General features: G+C 43.5%; 1 protein-coding gene and 1 pseudogene across 1 annotated transcript in view; one reads left to right on the top strand and one right to left on the bottom strand.

Annotated features, from left to right (window-relative positions):
- SYT11 (synaptotagmin 11) overlaps positions 1–27820 on the top strand; it is a 145439-nt gene that overhangs the window by 95403 nt on the left and 22216 nt on the right. The window contains exon 2 of the mRNA XM_078671524.1: positions 10640–11463. Within this exon, the coding sequence (XP_078527650.1) occupies positions 10640–11463 (824 nt within the window). The remainder of the gene's footprint in view (positions 1–10639; positions 11464–27820) is intronic.
- Positions 1469–1980, bottom strand: LOC144799282 (thiol S-methyltransferase TMT1B pseudogene; annotated as a pseudogene).

The following is a 27820-nucleotide window of genomic DNA, read 5'->3' as shown; positions in this document are numbered from 1 at the left end:
AAGGTTAGAGCTATTGGCATTGCTCTTGACATTATTTTTATTTATGTTTTTTTAACATAAATAAATGGCATTGTCATTTACAATGCCAATAGCTTAATCTCTCGCAAATGACAAACACCCACACAGAGCCCCCCCACACACACCCACACAGAGCCCCCCACACACACACCCACACAGAGCCCCCCACACACACAGCCACACAGAGCCCCCCACACACTGCGAGCCCCCCCACACACACTGCGAGCCCCCACACACACTGCGAGCCCCCACACATTGCAGGCAACAGAGGCACGTAAACATCTCTTAGGCGTAAGGCATTCTGAATCATAATTTGAGTAAGCTGAGGTGGGGTAGCTTTTGGAGAATTGTATGCTAGGAATGTCATTCTATTGTAGAAGACCAAGGCAAAAAAAAGTAGAAATAATATTTCAACAACAATAGAAAATGTAAGGGAAATATATTTGGAGTTTCAAGATCATAGTTCTGACCTATAGAGAGAATATTTCAACTAGGAAGTTAAGCTACTTTGTTTAAGGATATCCAATTCCCTAAATTAACACTTTAGAAAATACTGGAATAAATAAAGGAAAATCTGCAGAGCCAGTTGGTTTTCCGGAAAAGATATACTAGTTATTAGAGGAATAATGAGTTACTGTAGTTCAAAAATTATAAACACAATTTGTCTCTCTCTATGTGTATCTATCTATATATATTTTTTTTTTGAGAGAGATATATATATTTTGTATTACTAGCATCATAAAAGTATGTTTGGCATTGACTTACTAAAATGTGGAGAAGCGTACAGTCAAGTACACAAAATCGTAGGTTTACACTGATACAAATGACACAAGTCGAGTTGTGCACGTGAAGTGCAGTGTTTTCAAAAGTGTGCTTTGCGACATTCCTAACAAAAAGATAAAGATCTGCCTCAGCAAGAGGGTGGGTGTTGCCCAGGATCCTACATAGAGGTGCCTGTTGCCTACAAAGCCTGGATCATTTCTTGCCTCCTACATGCATTATTTTTATGATTTTTCAGTGATTCCAAGTTTTCCATACATGCTATGAAGCATAGACTGCATAAAATGCGGAACATGGAATCGTTTAGGAAAGGGGTAGAGGATCAAACAATGGAATGGAATTCCTATAAACGACCCTTCGCTTGGGTAAGTAACGCCATAGGCTGGCAGATAAAGTCTGTAAATTTTAACCTTTATGAATGTGCAATCCTACAAGTTTAGAAAGTGCACACGTTCTATTGGCTAAAATATGTAATTTGTGAACAAGTAATAATATCAGCTTTGACATAATTCATGTGAAGTGTGGGTCAGGAAACCAGTGCCATTTGCCCAATATATAGGTCGTAGCTATTGCTTTGCCGAGTTTTCCCTTGTAATCTGCGCTTCGAAATAGTGACTCAGAGAAAGTGAAAGTCAGCTGCCATATTAAACTTGTACATCTCAAAATAGCACTACAGAATACTCACCGGTCTGAGGACTCGCACCACCTCCTTGAGGACCCCCTCCACGTTCCGCACCGAACACAGCACCAGCGTGCAGACCACAGCATCCGCGGAGCCGCTGGCCACCGCCGACATGTCTTCCCCAGACGCCACGAGGAAGCGCGTGAACCGGACGTGGTCATTTTCTGCAACGCTCTTGCCCAGGAAGCGCTCGATGTCTGGGTTCGGATCCGTGCACGTGACTCGGCATCCTGGCGGGAAAAACTGGAAATTTGTTCCCGTTCCGCTTCCGACCTCCAAAAGTTGAGCTTCCCCCCGGGGCTGGCGAAGTCTAGCATATTGGTGAAAAGAGTCTTCTTGAAGGAATGCATCTTCCGGTTGTAGACGTGGCTAAATGTGGCCAACACGTACGGAAACATCTTATTGGCTAGTGGCTGCCATACTCCTAAGAGAGCCAAGAGGTGCACTGGCAGGGTCAGCAGCATGATGCCCCCCTGAAGGGTGGCTATGAGAAGGCCCATGTTCGGAGCCGAGGGCGCCGCCGCCTCTGAGGTCTGCGCTCTCGAGCTGATGCGTGTCTGAGCTGCGCTGGATTTACTTTGTAGGAATAATGCACACCATATGCACAGATGAGTCCACATTCAGGTTACCGGTATGTTTTTTCGTTACAAACAAGGGTGTTCCTTAGCACACAAAGCTGGAATTAATGGTATATATTTTGTACACGATAAATAGATTGCCAGTCATGTCCAGAATTATTCCTTTATGCAAGGAAATGTAATTAATTAATTTGTTTTTTTATAAAGAAGTAACGAATAAATAAATATTTGCTACAAGTCGATGCTCTAGAGTTTGTACAAGTTTCGCCTGGTGTGCTCGAAAATTAATCTAAAACGAATTCTTTCAAAGGCTGTGTCCTGAATGGATACACTTGCAATAATGTTTAGATCTACATAAGTAATTCTTCATTTTGCACAGTGACGCGTTTGTTTTTTCTGAGAGTGGAAATATTCAGAGTAACAGCTAAACCTCCTGGATTTTGTATAGTACTGACCTGTAAGGATGTGAGTTTGGAAGCTGAGCTGTCACGTACGGTCACTTTACCCCTGAAAAAGGGCAACTGCTCATCAAATAGGGTAGTCTGGGGCTCCAAGAATGGCCACTTTCAAAGTCAAGAATCACAAAGGATTAGCCGGGACAAAGGGAACACGTGGATGCTTTATTCAGCCTGGTTCAGGGGGTGACAGGTCTCAAAGAGAAGCAAAACAGGAACCGGGCTCGGAAGGGCACAACATTCCAAGACGACATTTCAAACACTCTTGAAGGAAGCATGGGGTGCAAAGGGTGGGGCTTCAGCAGACAGATGCAGCGGTCACCGGGCTGTCCCTATACTGCATTATCTTTTGGCATTGTTAAAGGGCTGAAACTTTGCAGCCAGGATTAGATTTCTCCCGGGTTGACCGTATAAATACATTGCCACTTTTGGGCTTATGATGGTTTCGGATGGGGGAGGGGCGTTGCAGCCAGGCCCCATATAATACACTAGTACGTTTTTGGGGCGGTTTAAAGGGTTGGATGATTCAACAGGATGTGCCGAGAATTCACTGGGCTCTAATGTTTGGGGTTTCTGCACTGAGATAACAGCCATGCCTCGGGTGACTTTAGAACATACTATTTTTTACCTTAAACACAAAGGCCCAAGAAACACACTGATGCAAACCCACACCAAGCGTCCTTACCACGGTATATCTTTCTGATAAGCCCATGTTACCCAATGTCCACCTTCTAGAAACTACAGACTTGCAAAAGTGCAAAGATAATTTCATTTTTATGAGAAAGTGTAGCACTCGAGGCATGTTCCGTGGAAGAAAATGTGTATTTAAATGTAAGTTTCCAGATCCTAATACAAGAAATGAACTAGATGTTGCCCTAAAGTAAAATGAAAACTCTGCGAATTAGAAAAAAGTTTGTTCTAGCCAATGTTCTTCTTATCCCTGTGACCATCTGCCCTTAACAACCTCATGCAAATTACGTGCTGGCTGACACCACTGAGGCTCCTGGGTGAGCTTGTGCCATTTCAAAGGGTTCAGGGTTTGACACATTTACAATGACCTCCGGTAGTGCCCGAGTGCCTTTGATATGACAACTCCGCCCTCCTTTGATAAGCATCAACACCGACAACTACCCCATTGTCTGTTAGGGGGGGGGGCGCTCTTCCAGTCCACCAAGAAAGTCTCCCTTCTGTGCCTCACAGGAAAACATGCGTTAAAACAGTACATTCAATCTCTTCTGCATGCAGTATTGTACAACATGAAAAGTATTTCCACAGGTTTGAATAGTATGCCCCTATATTGTACCCCATGTGGCCTATGTCCAGATGATTATATAGGAGAAGCCCGGCCCCCCTTAAGTTGTTCTGTGTGACCCTCAAGTGCGTAGACCTGTGCAGGGGCCTTCGCGCGCACTCCTTGTCACTGTATAATCCTCCCGGGCATGCTGGTACAGTGTGAGCTGCTTCTGGCTTGCAGGATTCTACGGAGCTGGCCTCGTGTTCTCATGACTGTGCCAGGGGAGCCTCACGTCACTAGATTGGTACAGTATGAACCTCACAGTCCTGGAATCTCACAGCGTGAGCCTTCTCCGCGGGACTGGACAGAGTGTACAATGTGAGCGCCTAGACATAAAACGTGTACTGTGTGAGCCCGCTGTCCTTACCATCGTCCGGCAAGAGGCCCACGTCTTTAAGAATGGACGTTAAGAGCGAGTAGCGAGGCCGTGTCTAAGGGTGTTCCGTACGAGCCTCACATCCACGGGTGGGTGCACTAAGGTGTGTCCAGGGTGCCAGAAAAAGGAATCCGCTTAATATCGTGCACTGTAGTACATTTACTTTTCGAGGTGAGATGACAACTAGATGTTGTTTAGCTGCGTCTGCAGGAGGGTCCCCGTCCCTCTGCAGGCCTCGGAGGAAGGAAGGGTCACTGGGAGTTCATAGCAGACAAAAGAGCGGCCGGATCACAGCGCGTCCCCACATTAGCATTCTGGCCTTTGATTCCAACTGGCCCAACAAGCGCCCGTACAAAACACCAAAGCCTCAGTGAGCGCTCAGCCCCCGGATTAAGATGTCGCGATGTGTGCCTGGCATGAAGATGCATGTCAAACAAGGAACAATGGCTGACCTGTGCCTACAGTACCGTGCCCGCCCTGCCCACGTCAGGCCTGCAGCAGGTTTGCGCTCTCAGGGGGAGTGTCAGACAGACTCTTAGTGATTTGCGCCCACAAACCGAAAGCACTAATGACGTCATTTCTGCTCCTGCTAATATTGGAAACCAATACCAAGATATTAACTTATTGTTATATCTTGGAGAGCGCTCCGTACCTGGCCATCAGAACGGTTCCAATCCAAAGCACTCAAACCTCATTGAAACAGTACGTTCCCAGAGACGGCATTTTAGGTCAAACTAGAGATAACTCCCAGTTTTATCATCCTCATAAAAACGTGGTTAGGGCTAAAGGTATTTAAAAGCACGGGGCTGCGTGTGGCCATGGCAGAGCTGTAAAGCTTGGTGGTGTGGAGTTAGCAAAGATGCAAAAAAAGCCATCGGAGTAAGAAATAAGCCTTTCCCTTCGGGGGAAAGATGTTCGGAAAGTTTTGTTTCCGTGTATACGGAGCACAACCCCAGCACCATTATTTTCCTTCACTATAGCTATGTGTGGTCCTGGGCACCCCATACATTGCCCTGGTGCCCTGGTTTACTGCGATGGTCGTGCCTACTGAGAACCGCCGTGACGAGTGTCTATAGAGGAGTCCTGGACTACAGTGTTCCGCTTGTTGTAAGGCTGGCGATGCGAGCAAGCGTGCTGTATTGTTGTGGTATCACCCTGCGCCGGCAGCAGCAGGGCCGGGTTTTCAGGTCATTGTTTTCTCGTCTCGCCCTCTGTGCCGCTCGCATTAGCAGCATAGAGTGCTGCACGGTGACAGCAGAGGCGGCAGCGCCAGTACTAGACGGCTATTTAAACCCTGCTAGGCGAGCACTCTCCCATCACATGACCCGCCGTTGGCTGTTTGGACCTCCACTGCAAACCGGAGCAGTCAGCAGCGCCCGAAGCACCGCGAGTACACAGGGCACCTGGGCAGGGGGTGGGGTGGCTGCTGGAAAGCTCGCAGCGCTGCTGCTGGCTGCCTAGCGACGCCGAAGGTGAGCCGCTGTGCAGTGGCCGCTTCATGGTGTTAACAGGAGGCGGCCGCTTCTCACTGTCCCTGCCAGGGCAGAGCGATCTCAGGCTGAGCCCCTGAGCTCTGCGGCAGGGGAAAGGACGCCTCTAACCATTAGTACCTGTGCATCAGGGAGAGAGCAGCGCCACTTGGAATACCCTCGCGGCGCTACGTCTAAGGATGTCAGCCAGGCAAGAGGCATCTTCGGCCGGTGCCGCCATCAGGAAACAAGCGGGAGGGGGCGGGAAAGGGGGAGGAGAGACGCAGAAGACGGCCGGAGCAGGAAGGCGGGTGCCGGCTCAATGCCGGACCAGATTCGGGGGCGTTCCCGGCTTTTGGCTGACGTCGCGTGACGTAGCCAAAAGGGAAAAATTCTCGGGAACGCCCCCGAATCTGGTCTGGGATTGACAGACAGAGCCCTCTACCAATGGCTAGCCTCCATTTATGGAGCTAGCCAATGGGAGGAGGGGGCAGATACCCGACCCCACATAGAGGATTAGAGGATATCATTAGATTTTGCTAGCGCATGCGTACTTCGTACGCATGCATCGCTAGTCAAAACCTAAAAACAGAGAGCTCAATGGGGTTGAGCAACTTCTTGAATACATGGTGCTGGAGCAAAGGATCTTTTAGCACTTTCATCTAAAAACACCGTAGCAGGAAACCATAAGAGTAATCTTTTGTGTTTCAGGGACAAGGGAAATACCAAAGTTGAGTTAAGTCTATGATTATGGCAAACAGAGTACCGACAAGCTAAATATGAGAGTTTAGAGGCATCCTTCCAAATTTTTGTTATCTGCTGAAAAGCAGCAGCTAATAATAGGTCCATAATTTGTGTTTGTGTTTTAGGTATGTTCAAACTATTAGAGAGACTGCCTAGAAAAATATTTACAAATGTAAGGAGGATATTTTTGTGAAAAAAGCATTAATTTGGATCCAGACTGATACCCAAAATCGTGTAACTTGTGGACATGAAAAAAGTAAGTGATGAAGATTTGCCTGTGGATATGACAGGACCAGCAAGCGTGTGAGGTATCAGAATGCATTTTATGCAGTGAAACTGGTGTGAGCAATAGTCTGTTGTAAATAAAGAAAAGAGTTTGTGTAGTAATTGACCTTTTCTAGCTGCATAAATAATATATATAATAATCCACATTTGTAAAGCGCGAACAATCACCCATAAGGGTCTCTAGGTGCTGGGGGCCAAGCTATTGCCCAGAGTCACATGGTGCTGGGCTAATCTGCCACCGGTGCTTGGGACCGAACCGTGATCCCCAGATTCCAGCGTCAGTCGCCCTGGCCGCGGCACCACACCGCGCCACATAATTTGGTCCTCAGGCGCTGCATAGCTCCGGTGACCCAGTCAGTGATTTGCACATCAAGAGACAGATGAGCTTAGGATGCACAGTATTTAAATGGTAAATATTAGCATGCCTTTCATTATATCTCGGACCCAACCTCTTATTCTTCGTCTACACCACTGACCAGCAATCAATGCCATCTCCAGGGGATTCCCTAGCGCTCTAAGAGAGCCAGTACTTTCAGCTTCAGAAGCTTAGTCTTAAGGTTGCTTGTAAATGGGGGCATCAGTGGACTCCACCCGCAGCGATTTTCTGTTGGTGAGCGCGTCTACTTCATGGAACTGGGTTAAGCTTAGAACGTAGGCCCAGATTTATCCCTAAGAGACATTTCTAGGGTGCGTTAATCCTCCTTTTATAAAGAGGATTATTCCTATTTATTCAGAGCTGCAGTATTTAGGATAGTAATCCCTTCCACCGTAAAAATTGCTTTTTAGCTTTGAGATTTAATGAAATCATCCACCAGCGATGCCAGTGGTATTTTGTATGAAGGATTTTCTGAACAAAATTCCAGCCTGCATTTGGTGACTCACAGAATGAAGCTGAATTCTTTCCTTGACACAAATAAATGATAACGCTACTGCACAATTCAAACTCCTCACCCACACTTTCGAGGCGCTGATACATAACACTGGCCCAGCATACCTCAAAAGTCACATCTGCCTTCACAAACCTTCCAGACAACGCAGCTCGTCCGGACTGCCACTTGAAAACATCCCACGCATACGGAAAACCATGATCCGACAGTTGAGCCTTCTCCCACAATGCTCCTAAAGCATGGAACAACCTGCCGCTACACACAAGAGCCTTCTCATCACTTCTTGAATTCCGCAAGAAACTGAAGACCTACCTTTTCGAGTAGTCCCGCTAGGTCCTAGGTTTGGCTCGACTCACACCTGTCCAGCCTCAGGATCCCCTCCTGGCTGATAGTGCGCTCTACAGATCCAGGCAACAAAACATAACAGCTTGTACAACACATGCTACATTTATGCTATGTTACTAGCATTTATATGGTGTGCTAATCACCGGTAGAGTATTCAAATGCCCTAGAAGAAATGAGCTGGATTGTCTGAGAGAAGCCTAGTGGAATAGCCAGCCAGCCCTAGATCCAAATAAACGACAGAAAGAGTCCTCCGGCACACACATCCGTACATGTAGCACACAAGAAGATCCTGAAGAAGACCAGACACATCTTATTCGTTCCATCATCTCATACGAAACATTACTAAGCAATACTATACAAATATTCAGTGACCAGTCTTACTGAGTACTTACTGAGTGACCAATTCAAAGTCCCTTAGTATTAAGATTTGTGTATCTGATCTTTTTTGGTTAAAAGGCATGACATTTCATATAGAATTGTTTATATGCTACAGAAAATAACAAGTAGCTTTGCAATCTTTCATTTATGCCTGACGAAAGCAGCTTAAGTCACCCAGTTCAAATTCTTTCTTAATATAAGGATCTTGGAACAGGGTTCTAATTATGCTTCAGGTGCTAGCTGCGCCTGCTCTCCACGTGCCGCAACCTAGAAATGTGTGTGTCTCTGCCGGAAATAACTAGAGCGCGGAAGAATAATGCAGGGATTGAAAAGATGGCCGACAAAAGATGCTCCTGAAAGAGGGCGGTGATAAAAAGCAATGCAGACGGCATCTGCAAGATCAGCAGTGTGTCTGGAAATGATTCGTTATTGCTTGTGAAACACTACCGGGGCGGATTTACTGGAACGCATGTTACAAACCTGATATTTATTCTGGGCTACATAGCTAAAGAGCAGTGGTTAATTAAAAAAAATGCTTGCAGGGACTCTTGTCAGGAGGAAGCTTGCACCAGACCATTTCTCCTGCTAGCGCTGCCTAAAACAGAACCAACTACTAACCGTTAAAGTGGGGAGAGGATGTGGTGTAATGGCAAGAGCTGCATACTTCGGTGCTGGGGAACAGGTTTGAGTCTCAGCGTCAGCTCAACATCCTGTGATTCTGGGCAAATTACGTACTCTCCCTGTAAATGAATATGTCCTTAAGTGGTGCTCATGAAGTGTTGATAATTAAATGCTGGTGCTGAGCACCGGAAAGCACCGGCTCAAATCGACCAACGCGTTATTGAGGTGGGAGGTGCACAGAGAACTATATGGTTTCACTATTCTTACCTCTACATTTACATACCTTGAACATGTCTATATTGTCAATGTACTTAGATGTGGAGTTAGGTATAGAAAATAAATATAAACGTACCTTTAGTTATTTCGTCTCTCGATATTGTGGGCCCGAAATTGTGGCTGGGGATATTCAGACAATTTATTTTTTTGAGTTTTATATAGCGTGAACAAGACCCGAGAAATCGGGTATCGGAGCGCTTTACATAAGTATCAGTTGCGATACTTGAGGACACATTCATTTTTTTTGTTAGGCACGGGGAGATGAAGTGATTTGCCCAGAATAAGAGAATGTTGAGCGTCAATGCCGAGACTCGAACCTGGTTCCCCAAGTCCGAGGTCGACCGCTCTAGCCGTAAGGCTACATCCTCGATATTCCTGACCCGCACCAGTCCCTGATGCCAGTCCCATTAAGTCAAACCATTGAATTAGATCCCATTTGTACAGATGTGACGGGTAGGGCCACGGGGTGAGGGAAGTTGTTGGCGGTATAAAGGGCAGGTATGGGGAAGGGTTGTAGGTAACAGGAATTGCAGATGAAACGCTGATGCGCCATGAGAAATCAAGAATGAGTGGGGTTCTAAATCCGATTCGGCCAGTAATTCCCCCATTCCCCCATACATTTCATTCAGAGATTTTGGCTGAAGTCCCTGGATGAAATATGCCAGGTCTGCGGATTTACTGCAGTTTTAGTAATTCCCAAAGTGGTCGCTAACTTGGTAACGCCCATTGTGAAGTCCGAGACCGTGTAGTCAGCCCTTTAGCCTCCAACTTGGTCTTTGCTCTAATCCTATGAATGTTGTAACTGTGCTTGAAAACCTTACATGGTGTAGGCTATAGCAGTGATTAATTCATAAATAAATGCCAGTGCCCAAGATATTTCATGGAATGCCAGTGCAGCTTGCTCCACCCATAGCCCCAGACTGTGCTATCAGACGCCAGTACCATTGATAATTGCTATCAATTAAAGTCCAACAGATGTGACAATTCCATCTGATCCAAAGTAGAGAGAATGGTCAGGTTGACCTAGCATTTTGTTTTTTAATTGCATGTAATTGCTATACACTGTTGCTGATGTGTTCTGCTAACCAATAGACAGACAGCGCCACCATGTGGTAGAATGTCAATAATAAGTGCTGGTGTTAGGAAAAAAGTGCAGGTGCCAAGTACAGTTGAATACCAGCACAAATTAAGCATCAGGTTTGTCGCACATAACTGCTTCACACAATCACTCCTCTTACAAAAAGAAAGAACACTGAATCTTTGTGCTCAACACATGAACATTTTTTAGTATAAAGACTAGGTCCTAACTTTTGATTTTATCAGTGCACTGGTACTCTTAACGCTAGCTTTGCAGACAGAGAAATGCCCTGTTTGGAACTTGTATCTTGAAACTTTAATTTTGAATGGCTAAAATCAATTTTACTTCTAACGTCTATTCACTTTTGTTGCAGATGTGTCGCCCATTGTTGCCGGCTTCATTGGTGCCACCGCCCTGGTAGTGTCTGTCTCAGTGACCGTGTTCATCTGGACATGCTGCCACCAGCAATCAGAGAAGAAGCAAAAGAACCCACCATACAAGTTTATCCACATGCTCAAGGGGATAAGCATATATCCAGAGACATTGAGTAACAAAAAGAAAATCATCCGGATCCGGAGGGACAAAGCCGGCACCGACCGGGACACTGGGAGGAGTAGCCTCTTAGTGGATGCCGCAGAGGCTGGTCTGGTAGGATCTGCGAAGACTCCGCATCTGATCAGCCCTTCAGGGGGCATAAACCAGCTGCCAATCAAAGTGGATTTTGGGGATGAGCTGAGCCCAGATCAGTGCCTCACCTCCAATAGCAGTAAGACACCCTCACCATCCTCCCCCGAAGTCGAAGCATCATTGGGTTCATTGACTCTCAGCGTGGACTACAACTTCCCAAAGAAAGCCCTTGTGGTGACAATCCAGGAAGCACACGGCCTGCCCGTAATGGACGAACACAACCAGGGCTCAGACCCTTATATCAAGATGACCATCCTGCCCGACAAGAAACACAGGGTCAAGACCAGGGTCCTACGCAAAACCCTAGACCCTGTGTTCGATGAGACCTTCACCTTTTACGGAATTCCTTACAGCCAGCTGCAGGACCTTGTCCTCCACTTTCTGGTCTTGAGCTTTGATCGCTTCTCTCGTGATGATGTGATTGGCGAAGTCATGGTGCCTCTTGCAGGCGTAGATCCAAGCACTGGGAAAGTGCAGATAACCCGGGACATCATCAAAAGGAATATTCAGGTGAGTACATTTCCCTCCTTCCTGTGTTTCCTAGATGAAAGTGCAAGTGTGTAGGGTAAGTTTGTGTATAAAATATTTTATTTGTATGTGGACAGAGAGCTTCTGTGTATATCAAATAGATCAATATTGTTTTCCACTTTTCTTTGAAAACTGTTACTATCATTCTTATGAATTTATAATAATTTATGTGAGTTGGTGCAAATTCTAAGAGTTCCAATGATATCTTAATAGTTAGTTTTATATTTCATCCTTATGGTTACCTTTTTAATACAAACAGATGATATCACTTTGTGTTTTTTAAATTAATAGCAAAGCTGAAAAGAATTGATTAGGCATGAAAAACACATTCATACAATTACATCAACATGTTTCAACTATGTCAACTTAAAGGACCTTCATTAGGCTTGACTGCATATGTAGTGTCATTGTATAGAAATCATAAATATCTTACGAGCAACCAAACATGATAAGGTGAGGTGGTACAGAAGTCCTATTTCCTATCACATAACTGTACTTAAATCTTCAGGATTTGTCAAAATTATGAAGCCTTAGTATGCAAAATTAATCTTCTAGGAAAATTTAAAAAAAAGGATCTATATGTATATTAAGAAGTCTGGTCCTTCCTAATAGACATACACACGCTATCTCTCTTTCTAGGATACTTAAATAGAAAGCTATGCTGGGTGTACCTAGTTCACATTGGTTGTAGTGATGCAATGGGAGAGAATGAGCTATTGAGCATATCTGGTGGGCCACGTGGCCACATGGCTCTAAGTTGCTGGATCACCAGATAGCACATTCATGGTACTGATAATGCATAAAACTGCTAAATGTTGGTACAGTCGATCAATTCAGATGTGTCGCAGATGGTCTCATGAAAATATAAAGCAATATCACAGTTCAACTTGTTTTTAAAGCTTGGTTTGTGTCTTCTACTGAGAAAACTCTGATAATTCACCTTGGTCCAGCATGTGCATCCGCTAGCCGCGGTGTCATTTTGCTTATTAACCATGTATTTGTTGATGTCCCCGCTTGCGACCCCAATCTGCACAGGCTCTTCTTTCAGAGACATATCTTCAGATGTCCTCGTTACACCATGACCAACCTCTACGTTCACTTCTGTGGGCTTTCCTATATGCGTCTATTTCCAGCATTATATCTATCTGGGCGTTTGATTTAGTGGGTCAGTTTACCTCTAGTGATTGGGCACTTTTAAAATCATCTCATAGACCCTTCTGTCCAAGCTGCATTGACACCAGCTGTTGGAAGAGACAAATATATGTTATAAGATCTTTATTTCCTTGTCTCAGGGATATAAACCTTGCGTGCATAGCTTGCTTTGTCTGATGTTTTCCAAACATTTCTCTGAACTGAGTAAGGAACTGGTTGCAATTAGCAAGCCAAGGATTCCGGTTCAAAGATCAGAGGGGTGGCCCTTGTCATGGCGTCTTTAGTCAAATATGGAGAATATTAAGCCGCATCTGACGCAAAGGTCGTTCTAAGCAGTGTCGTCGACACTGCGCCAAAAAGGGTTGAAACACAGATGATCTCTTCCAAACTTCTCCAGAGGAGATAAAAGTCAAGAATTTGCAGAAGTGTTGTTTTCTATTACATCTGCTCCTGCTATATGAGTCTGTTTGAGAGGATAACTACTACTCGCCACAGGAACCGTGTCTAATGTCCTAGTAGTGCTGGAGATGGTAGTGTACAAAGCAACCATTTGATTTATGCGAGTTAACAGAAGAGCCTTGCAGGCTAATTCTAATTCATCCGGAATAATATTAATGGCTTGTGCCTGAAATGGTCTTTAAGATGGGTTCATGGGCCCGGCAAACTTTAACATGCCGAGAGCTCGCCCGACTGAGAACCCCTGATGTCCCTAAATCTGTAGGCAGTTTAGTAGCATCCTGAAATGCCCGTAGAACAAACTCTAAGAAAAGCAGGGAAACGGATAGAAAACAGTAGGACTGGATGCACCGTCTACATGAATTAGTCTCATAGGTTGGTGCAGTATGGAAATTTCTACCCAACAAACTTGGAGGAATTGGGGACCAGCTTTAATTAAGAAGAAGGTGATAGGAGTTTTGAAATGTAATGCATAAAGTAACTCAACACTAATAGACAGAGAATGAATGGCTTATCCGTAGAAATGGTGGAATGCGCCAAAACGCTCTCCCATAAGACTAGAATACGAAGCAGGAACCCGAGGACATGAGAAAAATTCAGAGCACCAGTTGAGGAGCTAAACATAAAGCCTGGTGGCCTCTAGAGCTAGGCCCTGTTCCCATTCCCAAGAGCACAGTTAGGAACTTAGGAGTGCTTTTTGATCAGCAACTTACATTCAAAGGCCATGTAAATCAAGTTGCTGGTACCTGCTTTCGGGCTATTGGGATGTTAAGACGAGTCTTCCCCTACATACCGGACCATTACAGGAAAACGCTTGTACAGGCTCTCGTCATCAGCAGGGTGGATTACTGCAACGGTTTGCTCCTCGGAGCTAACGAGGAACAACTTAGCAAACTGCAGGTAATCCAAAATACAGCAGCAAGGATTGTCCTGAATGTTCCATCAAGGACTGCCTCCTGTCCCCTGCTGATGAGACTCCACTGGCTTCCAGTGAGGAAACGAGTCCAGTTTAAAACTCTATGTACAATTCACAAGAGTATGATAGGGGAGGGCCCGAAATATATGACTGAAATCTTTCAGCCCTACATCCCCAGGCGCTCTCTGCGCTCCAGTAACCAGCAGCTATTGCAGGTACCCAGAGTGAAGAAGACCAGACAAGGTGGCCGCGCGCTAGCCCATGCTGGACCAGTACTCTGGAACTCTCTACCCCTAGAACTTAGGTCTCTCACCAGTCACTTGACTTTCCGGAAAACTTTAAAAACATACCTGTATCCCGGTAAATAATAATGCCTCTCTAGTCTATATTCCTCTTCTGGACACACAATCAGAACACCCTTTTTGCAGCAATAGTGCGGAGATACCCCTTCGGGGGTCTAGTCTGGCGCTTTATAAGAATATAAATAACATAAATAAATAAATAAATAAAAGCAGGACCAGAGAAAATAAAGCTGCAAGGACATATCACAGGCATGTACTACAGCAAAGTGAGAAACCATAGTAAGTAGGCAACATGCTCTCAGGCTTTTGCTCAATTTTGAAGGGAGTCTAAGTACAGACTCTTTCACCAGTGCCCCAGAAGTGATCAGATTTCCCAGGAAGTAATCATGTGCCTAGAAACTATGTTATGCAGGCTAGTGTTTGAGTGAACCAAATTTCCAAACCCTTGTTCTCCAGACTATCCAGGCTTTTCCACCCTATCTATGGGTGGACACAATGTGAATGAGCTTTCCAAATCCTGACAGTGTGGAGCAGATATTTCCCCAGAAAAGGGTGGTGGTGGTGTCGGTAGAGGCAGTGCGGAAAGGAGCTAAGTCGACAAAAAAGATTAGAAAAATCAGTGTACCTCCAGCAGGAGCCGCTGCAGAACCCAGGAAAGTAAAGAAGATACGCCTACTTCTTGTAGGAGGTAGAAGCTTAAAGAGCTCAGACAGGGCAAGATACATAATCATCCCTGATCTCAATTCCCTCGCTACCCTCTTGGATTCGGTCTACAGCCTCCAGGCCCAGGGGAGCCCTGGCATCTGTAATTAGATGTGGGGATTTCTAAGTTCACTGCAGCTGAGAGGAAGGGAGGCTCATCTGTGGCAGTCAGAGAATGAAGACTGGAGATTAGGAAGGAAGCTATTTGGTTATTCGGTCTGAACACGGATGGATGCTACGCGATCTCAAATTGTCACTGTATTTTGGGTGGATTCTCACTTTGGAGAGCTTATTACATGTGAATAAGGTATTACATGTAAATAAAGAAGTATACCAGTGTCACAGGGAATCATGCGTGGGCTTCGGCATGTCCAGTTTTCCTCTTAAACCTTTGTTACATATAGGAAAAGTTCCTTCTTTTTTAGTATGCAGACTAGAGTCACTTTCTAGCCATTTTGTAAGCCCACATGCATGACTGAATCCTGAAAGAGGTCATGTAATTCATAAAGAGGATTATAAACTATCCCCTTGAGGGCTTTAAGTTTTTCAAATATAGGATCTGCCCAAGTAATTTGGTGAGAAAAACACAATTATCTTTAAACTCATTAAAATGCGTCCAACTGTGTTTAACATGTTCCTAAATGTAAATTTACCCTTAAAATACATTGCTTTTAGAAGTGTTCTTAGAATAGATATGATTGTGGCCAAATGAAACCAAATACTATGATTTTAGAGATATTCCTAGTATAAAAATGATGGTGGGCGAATGAAACTCATAGGATTCATGACAACGCCCCTTCTTGAAAATAGCCGCGGCCCTGCAGGTAAGGCCGGGTGGGGGGGATTTCGATGGACAATGACGAGGGGAAATGAATAATTTTTTGAATTTCCCCTTGTCATCGTCCGTCAAAATCCCCCTACCCCCCACCACCCCACCACTCTTACCTGCAAGGGCCGCAGCTGTATTGACCAACATTTACAACCGATTTATGTGCTTTCTAAGACCAAGAGGGTGCTGTTTACTTGTGTATCGGTGCAGTAATATGTCGAGACTGACATACATTGGAAAAGCAAAGTGTAGGTCCCACCACTGGAATAACAAAGGGAACTGTAGGTTATGACTGAAGTCCACTGATAGAGTTGTCCGTGGATCCCATTACCGCTCTTCAGGATTGAGGGCCATTGGCAGAAATGTGTCTGGGCCTCAGAAATTGAAAGTAGAGAAACTGCAGACCAGGATTCAGTGTCCTTGGCTAAATTCTTATTGTTGTCCAGCATTCGGGTCGTAAAATGGTGTTGTGTATCAGGACTGAGATGAATGGCCAGACTTTTTTGGGTGTGGGTCAGTACTAGAAATAGGTAGTTTTTGTTTGTCAGAATCTGGGGTGCTCTGCCAGAGCTGTGTGTCCGTCTCAGCACTGCGTTCACGTCCTGCAGCACAGGACTGTTGTGGACTACGAGCATCAAGCTCGTCACAGTGGTGTAGCAGCGGTTGCTGCATGCCGGGTAACAGTGGTTGCTGCAGGTTGGGTTTGATGTAGACTGCAAGGGTGATGTGAGATTATCAGTACTGAAATGCAGGCTGGTGCTGTTGGAAGCTCCTGAAGTGCATTGGCTGACCTCTGTGACGGTCAAGCTTGAGTGGAATTGCCAGAGATTTCAGTCCTGGCTATCAGGGTTAGTGGTAGGTCAGTCTTCAGGTGCACTGGCTGAAATGTGTGGGTTCAGTGTGGAATAAACTAGAAAATAAGATATGGGTTTTGGAGGTAGAAGAATAAGCTGTGCTGATGGCCAAGGGCGTCCTTCTGTCTGGCAGCCTTTCATTAGTTCCACTTTAATAATTTCCTGCAGAACAGAATCCTGTTTGTTTTCTTCTTGGAGAACCGTCTGAAGAGCGAGGAACGGGCCAATGAAAGCGGCGGGGAGGATGAATCCTTCCGCCGCGGAGAGCCATAAGTGGGCTAATGAAAGCCTCAAGCACTGACGGTGAGCCATTCCAGGACAGAGAGCCATGAAAGGATTAAATGGAGTGGCAGGAAGGATGGGGCCTTCAGACGCAGACGTCTAGATTGGGCTAGTGAGGTTGGCAGTGAGGGGGTGGGGCTAGGGCGGTCGTGCATTCCACGACAGAGATGCTCGAATGGGCTAATGGGGACCTCAGGCAAGGATGGCTCTTCTTTCTAGGGCAGAGAGCTATGAATGGATTCAGGAGAGTGAAAGGGAAGGCTGGGGCCTTCAACAGGAGGCTAGTAAGGATACAAACAAGGTAATGAGAGCTGAAAGCAAGAATGATGAGTCTGTCCTGTGCACGGATAGGTCAACTGTCGTTAACGCACCCCGCCCAGCCCCACCCCTTTTTTCTAGGGGCCATGCCAAAGTAGATTTTCTTCTTAGCCCTGCATGGAAAACAGACCAGTATTTCCCACCCCCTCTATATTATGCTGCCAGAAGTGTGAGGGTGTCCACATACAGGCAGGCCTGCCAGAGCTGTTATTGCTCCTATTTATTTATTTATTGGTTTTATATACTTTCCATTAGATTTGCATTAACCCCTTGGGCGCGGCCGCAATTCTGCCCCTGTGCGGCCATTTTGAAGAGTGGGGGGGATCATGACAGCCCCGAGCCGTCATCAGCACACGCCCACCGTGATGCATGACGGCCGGGGGCCGTCATCAGCATGGAAGGGGTTAAAATGCTTAATAGAGAACAGTGGGAGACACATAATTATAAGAAAGTAAGACGTTATATGTTCCTTTGCCAGATGCTATGAATAAACAAAACACATAACAGCATAGTCATGCAGCGGATGCTGTGTGGGCAGGAAAAGTGGAGGGAAGAGAAGAGACTGGGGAGTAAAAGGGTGTAAGAAGAAGGGGAAGCATATTGTCAAATATCATAAGCATAAGAGGAGCTCTATATAGTCACAGGTTTACAAATGAATCACCTTTAGAACATTTCCTGGGTCTGATTAGGGATTGTCAACAGTTCCTGTACTGATGGGGGAAGAGGGGAAGCCATGCCAAGGGTCTATGGGGGGTCGTGGGGCCTGGATCTTCAAGGTAGACTCTAAATAGATGAGTCTATAGTCATTTTCTGAAACTCAAGATGCTCTATGTTGTTCTCAGGTCAGAAGGCAGAGTGCTTCAGGAGCTAGCTGATGATCCTGAAAAGGATTGTTGCAGGTCAAAGGTGGACTTGAATGTTGTTGTTTCAAAGATGAGAGGGGTCTCTCACTCCTTGAGTATCTTGAGCCTCCTGAGATGGCCATGGTGCAGCCCTTTGAATGCTGGACAAGATCTTGAACTTGACTCCTGCTTCTAGTGGGAGCCAGTGGAGTGTTTTCAATATGGAGGGATGTAGTCAATCTTTTTTCTCTCTGATGATGATGCACACTGTGGAGTGAAAAAGGACTTTAAGGGGAGGTTGAGAGAAAGCCTGTGAGGCTCCTAGTATGGTGTTTCTAGAGTCTGTTATGGGTGTTATGAGAGCATTAGCAGCAGTCCTAAGATGATTATAGGAGAGTTGTTTTATTTTATTCAGTTAATGTATTATTTATTATTATTTACAGGTTTTATATAGCGCTAGCTAGACCCAAAGGTATCCGCTCGCTTTACATGATCGTGAAAAACACAGTAAATCAAGAATGCAATGCCATATGAAGCGAGACTCAATAGATTCTAGTACACACAAAAGATGAACAAAGCAAATTCATTAGGCAATGAGCGTGGGAACCAAAAGAGGTCAAAAGAATAGTATGTGTTAAGGGAGAGAGGATCTAATAGACAGCAGAAGCAAACAACCGTCTATAACAGAGGGTCTAGTCCTGTAACGAGAGATAATTAACAAACTTCAGTAAGCTTAAGAGTTAAAGTATTTGTTGAGGAGGAGGAGTTTCAGGTCTCTTTTGAAGCAAGGCAAGGAGGGGTTGCATCGTAGATCGCTAGCTAGAGAGTTCCATATGCTGGGCGTATTTTCAGAAAAAGAGCAGGTCTTAGTTTATGTCTTTATTAGTTTGAGAGGTAGGAGAAAAAGTGCAGTCGAGCTTCTCAAAGATCTGGTTCTCCCAGCTTTCGTGAGCCTGTTGTCTAAGTAGTTGGGGGTATGTGAGTGAAGGGCTTTGTGGGTGATGCAGGCAGTCTTGTAAGTACATCTTACCTAGATGGGAAGCCAGTTGAGGATCTTGAGGGCAGGCCATTAAACATCTGTTATGAGCCGGGCTGCCCTGTTTTTAACTGATCTAAGGGGGGGGGGGCGAGGTGAGTTGTCTGCATCCCTGTGAGGATGGCATTACCATAGTCCAGTTTGGAGAGGACATGAGGTTGCACAACAATCTTGAAATCATCGGAGAGAATGAATGGTTTAATTTTCTTGATGTGTTTTAGTGTGTAAAGCGCTCCTTTGGCTGAGTTTTTGACGGGATCCTTCATTGACATGTTGTTGTCAAGGGTGAAGCCTGCCTAGGGACTTTGCAGAGTTGGATAGAGTGAGAGAGCAATTTAATGCATTCAGGTCACTGAGCCATTCGTGGATTGGTAGGTGGTTGCTTTTGAGGTAGAATTATTTCTGTTTTGTTGGGGTTTAGCTTTAAGTGATTAGAGTTAACCAAGATTGTATCTTGCACAGTGTGGCGTTGAGATGTCGGATGTCACTGGGTGATTTTTTAATTTTGTAATAGAGTTGAGTGTCATCAGTATATAGGGAATATTTGATCCTTGCATGCTTCAGGATGTCAGTAAGGGGGAAGCTAGCGGATTATGCAAACGTATTTACGTGGTGAAACATATTGATTGGAACGTCAATAACGAATCATAAGTATTTGATGCTTGCGTTCTATGCTGGGACAAATCTGTATTTACCTCTCTTCAAGATCAGAGGTGTCGAATTTGTGATCAAGACAGAATCAGGACTTCAGTTTTGTCAGGGTACAGTTTTGACCAGTGTGTGTTGAATGAGTTGTGTACTAACTTTAGAGTATGGATATTGTTGACTAGTTATACCTTTAAGTACAATTTGTGTCATTGTGTGTACTGGTGCGGTTTTAATCCTGAGTTCTCTAGTATTAGTCCCAGTGGTTCCACTTATACGTTGAAAAGGATCGGTGATAAGGCACACCGCATGCCACCTTCTCTGGTTGAGGTGTATATGGAGGTTATTGATGAGAGACCCCTTGATATTCTACTTATTAGTTGTTATTAAGGGCTAACTTAATACATCATATGGATTAGTATGACCACCATAATAAAAGAAACTCTGTGATCATGAATATTAATATTAAGAATATATAGACCCCCTCAAACAATATTTATCAATCAATTAGTTTATAGCTCCTGGTTTGTCTTGCGGCTTCATATCAATGTTTTGTTTATTGTTGAGTCCTATATAACACTCTTGCATACCTGGAATAGACTGAAGGATCTCCAGCTTAAAGCCTGGAGAGGGAATATGTCCCCCATCTTCTGCTTTCTCTTGCCTCTCTCACTGATTGGGAGAGTTTATATAGAACTCTCTTCATAACTTTCCAGGGGAGCTGTTGGGTGCCCTGTCACTCTCAACCACAATATTGCGATTTTCAATCAAAAACAATGCTGTAATACAGAAAGCAGATGTTTAGCATGGTGAAACTGAAAATTGAAGCAAAAACTGCAAGGGAACTACTATTTTGCCCATTTTTATTCCAGCAGCACTGACCCGACAGTATGTGGCAATTTGCAGACTGACAAAATTTAAATATTATTCTGTTTGTTTTGCACAAATGAAGCAAGGCCGCTTTTCAGGCCTAATTTTAAGAAAGATATAATTTTAGGCTGTGTACAAACTCAGCACACAAACATGATCAATGTTAAGATGTCTGTGGGCCTGTAATATATATGAAACCCTCAGAACATATATATATATATAGATGTAGTGAACAAGGCGGTCTTGTCCGCCGAAACGCGTCTGATCGTCTATATTGGTGAATAAAACCCTTTGATCTTCATCCACGGAGTCGGTGCCTGTTCTTTTCAAAGCCAAGCCAGGATTGGGGGAAAAATATATATATACGTCTCCCAGGAGGCCATGAGGCCACGCCCAACCGGGCGGGGAGGTGTTTTAAGAACAGGAAGTGCTCTCAATCGTTTTCCCACTGCCTTCCAGATAAGCCACTGAGGAAAGGACTTATTACCTGAAACGCGTCTGGCTTTCAATCTTGGATGCTTTTGCCTGCCCAATCTCCGGTGTTGTCACGCTGTCACTTTTGAATAAAACTGCTGCAAACGATTTTGTCTCCGCTAGGCTCTCTCTAAAATTGGTTCTGCAAGTGGCTTGATATATATATATATATATATATATATATATATATATATATATCAAAGCTCCAAACATCCACAAACGATATGTCTGTATAGAAAGCAGCACACGCAGGGGGTGATTCCTCAGAAGATTTTAATGAGGAACCTCACAGCATACGACGCGTTTCGCCAGAGGGCTTCGTCAAGTAATGCAAAGAGCCAAGGCGCTCAACTCATTTTTAAACAAACAATCGTGCATCCACATGGTTGTTGAAAAGCAAAGAAGGACAATAATTGTGGCATCAAATGGATCGGCCATCTTTAGATGGTAAACACAGGCATGTGCGCATATATAAACACACAAAGAAAACCATCGTTACTAGATATATATACATTATTTACATGAGATCCAACATAAATATGCTCGGAGTTACATGAAACATCTCGCCCAAGAATGGGCATGAACATTCATTCCATAAGCCTTCAATGCACAATGATATTCATGGGAATGCATAGAAGGACTATAGGTATGGTGACAAATGGGTCAGCCATCAGCAGATGGTAAACCCAAACCTGTGCGCATATTTAGACACAAGCAGAAAGCAATCATTTCTAAATGTATATATATCTAGCCCACGAATGGGCATGAACATTAGTCCCATAAGCCTTCAATGCACAATACCGCCCTGAATGGGCAAAACACAGGAAAGCAGTGATAAAGGTACCATTGATCAGAGTACCTAACAATGTAAAGGGGCAACATTCACTTCTGCTGGTATACAAATATAACCCCAATTTTATGCTAGCAGTGTTGAAATGATCGTAAAGCTAATCTTAGAGATATATTCATACTGCAATAACATGCCATCTGGCAGATTCGTGAATATCAGTGCCCACACTGGGCTATGTATCAACTGCTACTCCTGTAGGAAAGAAAGTATCAAGTGGATGCACCCACAAATATCAAATCGAATATTATCTATTTACAAATATCTAAAACCAGAATTACTGACATGAAAAGAGACCTAATGAGAAACTATTTACATATGAGAGAATGTCCCGATACAAAAGAATCACAAGCAGAACAGACATGATTAACCCAAATGAACCGAAAGTTCTTCATGCATATTAAGGCCGTTCGGGTGTTTGCTCTGCAGATCAATAATATATCGGGACTCCAATCTCCGCAGTTTTTGTAAACGATCACCCCCCCTGATACTAGCTGCTACACTATCGAGACAGATGTAAGTTAACAGATCCCTGTTACTCTTGTGTTTTTTCTCGAAGTGCCTCGCTACGGGGTAAGTGACATCCTTTTTAGCTATTGCACGCATGTGCTCTAGTATCCTTAGTTTCACAGCATTGGTGGTACTGCCAATGTAGTTTAAACCGCAAGGGCAGGTGAGACAGTAGATTACATATGCAGTAGAGCACGTCAGGAACTTCATTATCTTTTTAGGTGTAGAAAGACCTGGCACATTATAAGCAAGCGTCCGCTTGCTATATTTGCAGGCCTTACACCGGCCACATGGATAGAAGCCATTCAGGACAGGAAGTTTCGATTTCTTCTCAGGAGCAATGTAATGACTCGAGACCAACTGGTCTCTGAGAGATCTCGCCTTCCTGAACGTTACAAGGGGATTACTGGGTAACTCAGCTTTGATGATATTGTCTGACATAAGAATACTCCAATTCTTTTTGAGTATCTTTTTAATTTGCCCGGCATTACTGGAAAAAGTGGTGATTAAACGAAATGCACCGTTTTTGGTTTTGACAGTTTTTTTCGTCTCCAACAGTGATTTCCTCTGCATCTTATTGGCTCGATCGAAAGCACTACTAAGCACTTTATCACTATAACCCCTTGGTCGAAAGTATACCGTATGGGGAACTTTTGAGGCTAAGGCGTAATAATTCAAATCCTGATGATTTCAAGAAGGCAGCGGCTGCTAGTCTTCAGAGATTCAGGGTAAGGGGTTATAGTGATAAAGTGCTTAGTAGTGCTTTCGATCGAGCCAATAAGATGCAGAGGAAATCACTGTTGGAGACGAAAAAAACTGTCAAAACCAAAAACGGTGCATCTCGTTTAATCACCACTTTTTCCAGTAATGCCGGGCAAATTAAAAAGATACTCAAAAAGAATTGGAGTATTCTTATGTCAGACAATATCATCAAAGCTGAGTTACCCAGTAATCCCCTTGTAACGTTCAGGAAGGCGAGATCTCTCAGAGACCAGTTGGTCTCGAGTCATTACATTGCTCCTGAGAAGAAATCGAAACTCCCTGTCCTGAATGGCTTCTATCCATGTGGCCGGTGTAAGGCCTGCAAATATAGCAAGCGGACGCTTGCTTATAATGTGCCAGGTCTTTCTACACCTAAAAAGATAATGAAGTTCCTGACGTGCTCTACTGCATATGTAATCTACTGTCTCACCTGCCCTTGCGGTTTAAACTACATTGGCAGTACCACCAATGCTGTGAAACTAAGGATACTAGAGCACATGCGTGCAATAGCTAAAACGGATGTCACTTACCCCGTAGCGAGGCACTTCGAGAAAAAACACAAGAGTAACAGGGATCTGTTAACTTACATCTGTCTCGATAGTGTAGCAGCTAGTATCAGGGGGGGTGATCGTTTACAAAAACTGCGGAGATTGGAGTCCCAATATATTATTGATCTGCAGAGCAAACACCCGAACGGCCTTAATATGCATGAAGAACTTTCGGTTCATTTGGGTTAATCATGTCTGTTCTGCTTGTGATTCTTTTGTATCGGGACATTCTCTCATATGTAAATAGTTTCTCATTAGGTCTCTTTTCATGTCAGTAATTCTGGTTTTAGATATTTGTAAATAGATAATATTCGATTTGATATTTGTGGGTGCATCCACTTGATACTTTCTTTCCTACAGGAGTAGCAGTTGATACATAGCCCAGTGTGGGCACTGATATTCACGAATCTGCCAGATGGCATGTTATTGCAGTATGAATATATCTCTAAGATTAGCTTTACGATCATTTCAACACTGCTAGCATAAAATTGGGGTTATATTTGTATACCAGCAGAAGTGAATGTTGCCCCTTTACATTGTTAGGTACTCTGATCAATGGTACCTTTATCACTGCTTTCCTGTGTTTTGCCCATTCAGGGCGGTATTGTGCATTGAAGGCTTATGGGACTAATGTTCATGCCCATTCGTGGGCTAGATATATATACATTTAGAAATGATTGCTTTCTGCTTGTGTCTATATATGCGCACAGGTTTGGGTTTACCATCTGCTGATGGCTGACCCATTTGTCACCATACCTATAGTCCTTCTATGCATTCCCATGAATATCATTGTGCATTGAAGGCTTATGGAATGAATGTTCATGCCCATTCTTGGGCGAGATGTTTCATGTAACTCCGAGCATATTTATGTTGGATCTCATGTAAATAATGTATATATATCTAGTAACGATGGTTTTCTTTGTGTGTTTATATATGCGCACATGCCTGTGTTTACCATCTAAAGATGGCCGATCCATTTGATGCCACAATTATTGTCCTTCTTTGCTTTTCAACAACCATGTGGATGCACGATTGTTTGTTTAAAAATGAGTTGAGCGCCTTGGCTCTTTGCATTACTTGACGAAGCCCTCTGGCGAAACGCGTCGTATGCTGTGAGGTTCCTCATTAAAATCTTCTGAGGAATCACCCCCTGCGTGTGCTGCTTTCTATACAGACTTATCGTTTGTGGATGTTTGGAGCTTTGATTTATATAACGGGCACACCCCCGTTTTGGCGTGCACCCGCTCATGTGTGCAGCTAGCTGGTGTTTGGAGCTGGACATATATATATATATATATATATATATATATATATATATATATATATATATATATATATATATATATATATATATATATATGAAACTGTGGCACGGCACATCCCTGTCATATGTATGAAATTGTCACTTAACAATGGAGACCCAAGTCTTTTATACACCATTCAAATATTGGACAAATAGATGTATCAGTCAGAACTGAGAGGAGTTGGCCTAACTGCCTTTGCGGTTGACCTCACAGCTGGGGAATCCGGTTCGAGTCTTGGCAGGTCCGCAAAACATCCTGTGATTCTGGGCAAATCACTTAATCTCCCCGTGCCTAACAAAAATGAATGTGTCCTTGTGTGATGTAACTGGTGCTGGTGTAAAGTGCTCTGATACCCGATACCTTCGGGTCAAGTTCGTGCTATATAAAAACTCCGTAAAAAAATAAAAAGATTTAAAAAACTATTGATGTTGTAGTAGTGTGTACTACATGCGTCAGCTGTGAGTAAACGATAAAAGATGTTTAAAATGAGTATGAATGGATAAGGAAATGGTTTAAAATTGATGGTGTTTAGAGATGACCGTTCAAACAGCAGTATAAAGCAAATTTGATGGAAAGTTTGGTTGCTACAAGATAGCGCTATTTTTCAGACAGGTTGAAATAGACATCCTGCGATGGCGTATTAAGAGAAGCGCCATAGTTCTTTATTCAACAGTCCACAAGTTTTCCACCTCAAGACAGACCACTCTTGCTTGGAGCCATCATTCACACATACATTCATACTCCGTGTTAAAGGGATGTATGACGTTACAACGCATACTTTTACCACGCCTACCATTACCACGCATTTTTTACAACGCAGGATCCATGACAACGCATACCATTACCACGCATGTATTTACAACGCATATACCTTTACAACGCATACAATTACAACGTAAGTATTGGTAAGTATATAATATTTTTTAATATTTAATTTAATTAAAATTAATTAAATTAATTTAATTTAATCAATTTAATTTAATGTAATTTAAATTTAATTATATTTAATTTTTACACTGTACCCTTTTACCCAAAAACCCAAAACTGACCCTGAACCCTAAAAATACCCTTTTACCCAAAAACCCAAAACTGACCCTGAACCCTAAAAATACCCCTTCACCCAAAAACCCAAAACTGACCCTGAACCCTAAAAATACCCCTTTACCCAAAAACCCAAAACTGACCCTGAACCCTAAAAATACCCCTTTACCCAAAAACCCAAAACTGACCCTGAACCCTAAAAATACCCCTTTACCCAAAAACTAAAAACTGACCCTGAACCCTAAAAATATCCCTTTACCCAAAAACTGAAAACTGACCCTGAACCCTAAAAATACCCCTTTACCCAAAAACTGAAAACTGACCCTAAACCCTAAAAATACCCCTTTACCCAAAAACTGAAAACTGACCCTAAACCCTAAAAATACCCCTTTACCCAAAAACTGAAAACTGACCCTAAACCCTAAAAATACCCCTTTACCCAAAAACTGAAAACTGACCCTGAACCCTAAAAATACCCCTTTACCCAAAAACTGAAAACTGACCCTAAACCCTAAAAATACCCCTTTACCCAAAAACTGAAAACTGACCCTGAACCCTAAAAATACCCCTTTACCCAAAAACCCAAAACTGACCTTGAACCCAAAAAATACCCCTTTACAAAAAAAACCAAATAATATTTTTAATAAAATAATATACTTACCAATACTTACGTTGTAATGGTATGCGTTGTAAAAGTACCTGCGTTGTAAATACATGCGTGGTAATGGTATGCGTTGTCATGGATCCTGCGTTGTAAAAAATGCGTGGTAATGGTAGGTCGTGGTAAAAGTTGCGTTGTAATGGTTGTATACCGTGTTAAAGTCATTAGATTGACCGTAGTCGACAATTGCTTTTTACACAACCACCGTGGCAGTGGTTTGCTTGGCTTATACTGAGCTTTACAGCGGCCATTTCGAGAAATAGTCCTCAGCTCTCTCGACAATAATGCGTCAGATCTGGGACTTATCTCATAACGAAAGTGTAAGCACCTTGATTGTTAATTGACCAGTTGAGCATAAATGAGCCGTTGTAATGGTGCAATCATTTTCAAATGAATAGCATTGAGATCAAAATTGCTTATCCCTAAATTAGAATCTGAGAATAAGCCATTAAAAATTGTGGTTGTAAAACATCCAACGCTTTAGACGGACACTAAAATCCAGTAGAATGCCTTTGATATCCCTGTACCTACTAATTTAAGATAGGTGGCTAGTTCAGACATGTTGGAGGTGTTTAAAATGTCTCCAATGAACACCTGAGTTACCCATGATGCACTTCTGTTGTGTAATGTACAGTAGCCTACTGCAGAGGTAATTCTTATACCTTGCTTCCATGAAAATGAGAATATATTTGTTAATTTATCAAGTTTTCCATGTGAAAACCAGTTAATGTCTGGTCAATAAAACGAGTAAACTTTACAACCACAACAAACCCGTCCCCTTATTTACTATGTAAATTAACCCCTCTCTCAAAGAGTAATATGTGTTTGAAAGATGGATTAGGTAAGACCCGTTTTCTTAAAGCGTAAGTACTACACAAATGATAGGTTCCGGTGTCACCATAAGTGAGCCTTTGCTTTCAGAATGGTGGAATTCCATTCGGAATATAAGGTAACCACAGCGGCGGCTCATCCGCAAAGGCTACATAGC

Source organism: Lissotriton helveticus, chromosome 12, assembly GCF_964261635.1.
Source record: "Lissotriton helveticus chromosome 12, aLisHel1.1, whole genome shotgun sequence".
NCBI classification, from domain to species: Eukaryota; Metazoa; Chordata; class Amphibia; order Caudata; family Salamandridae; genus Lissotriton; species Lissotriton helveticus.
Note: the sequence above shows the minus strand (reverse complement) of the source record. Positions and strands in the feature narration are given on the sequence as shown.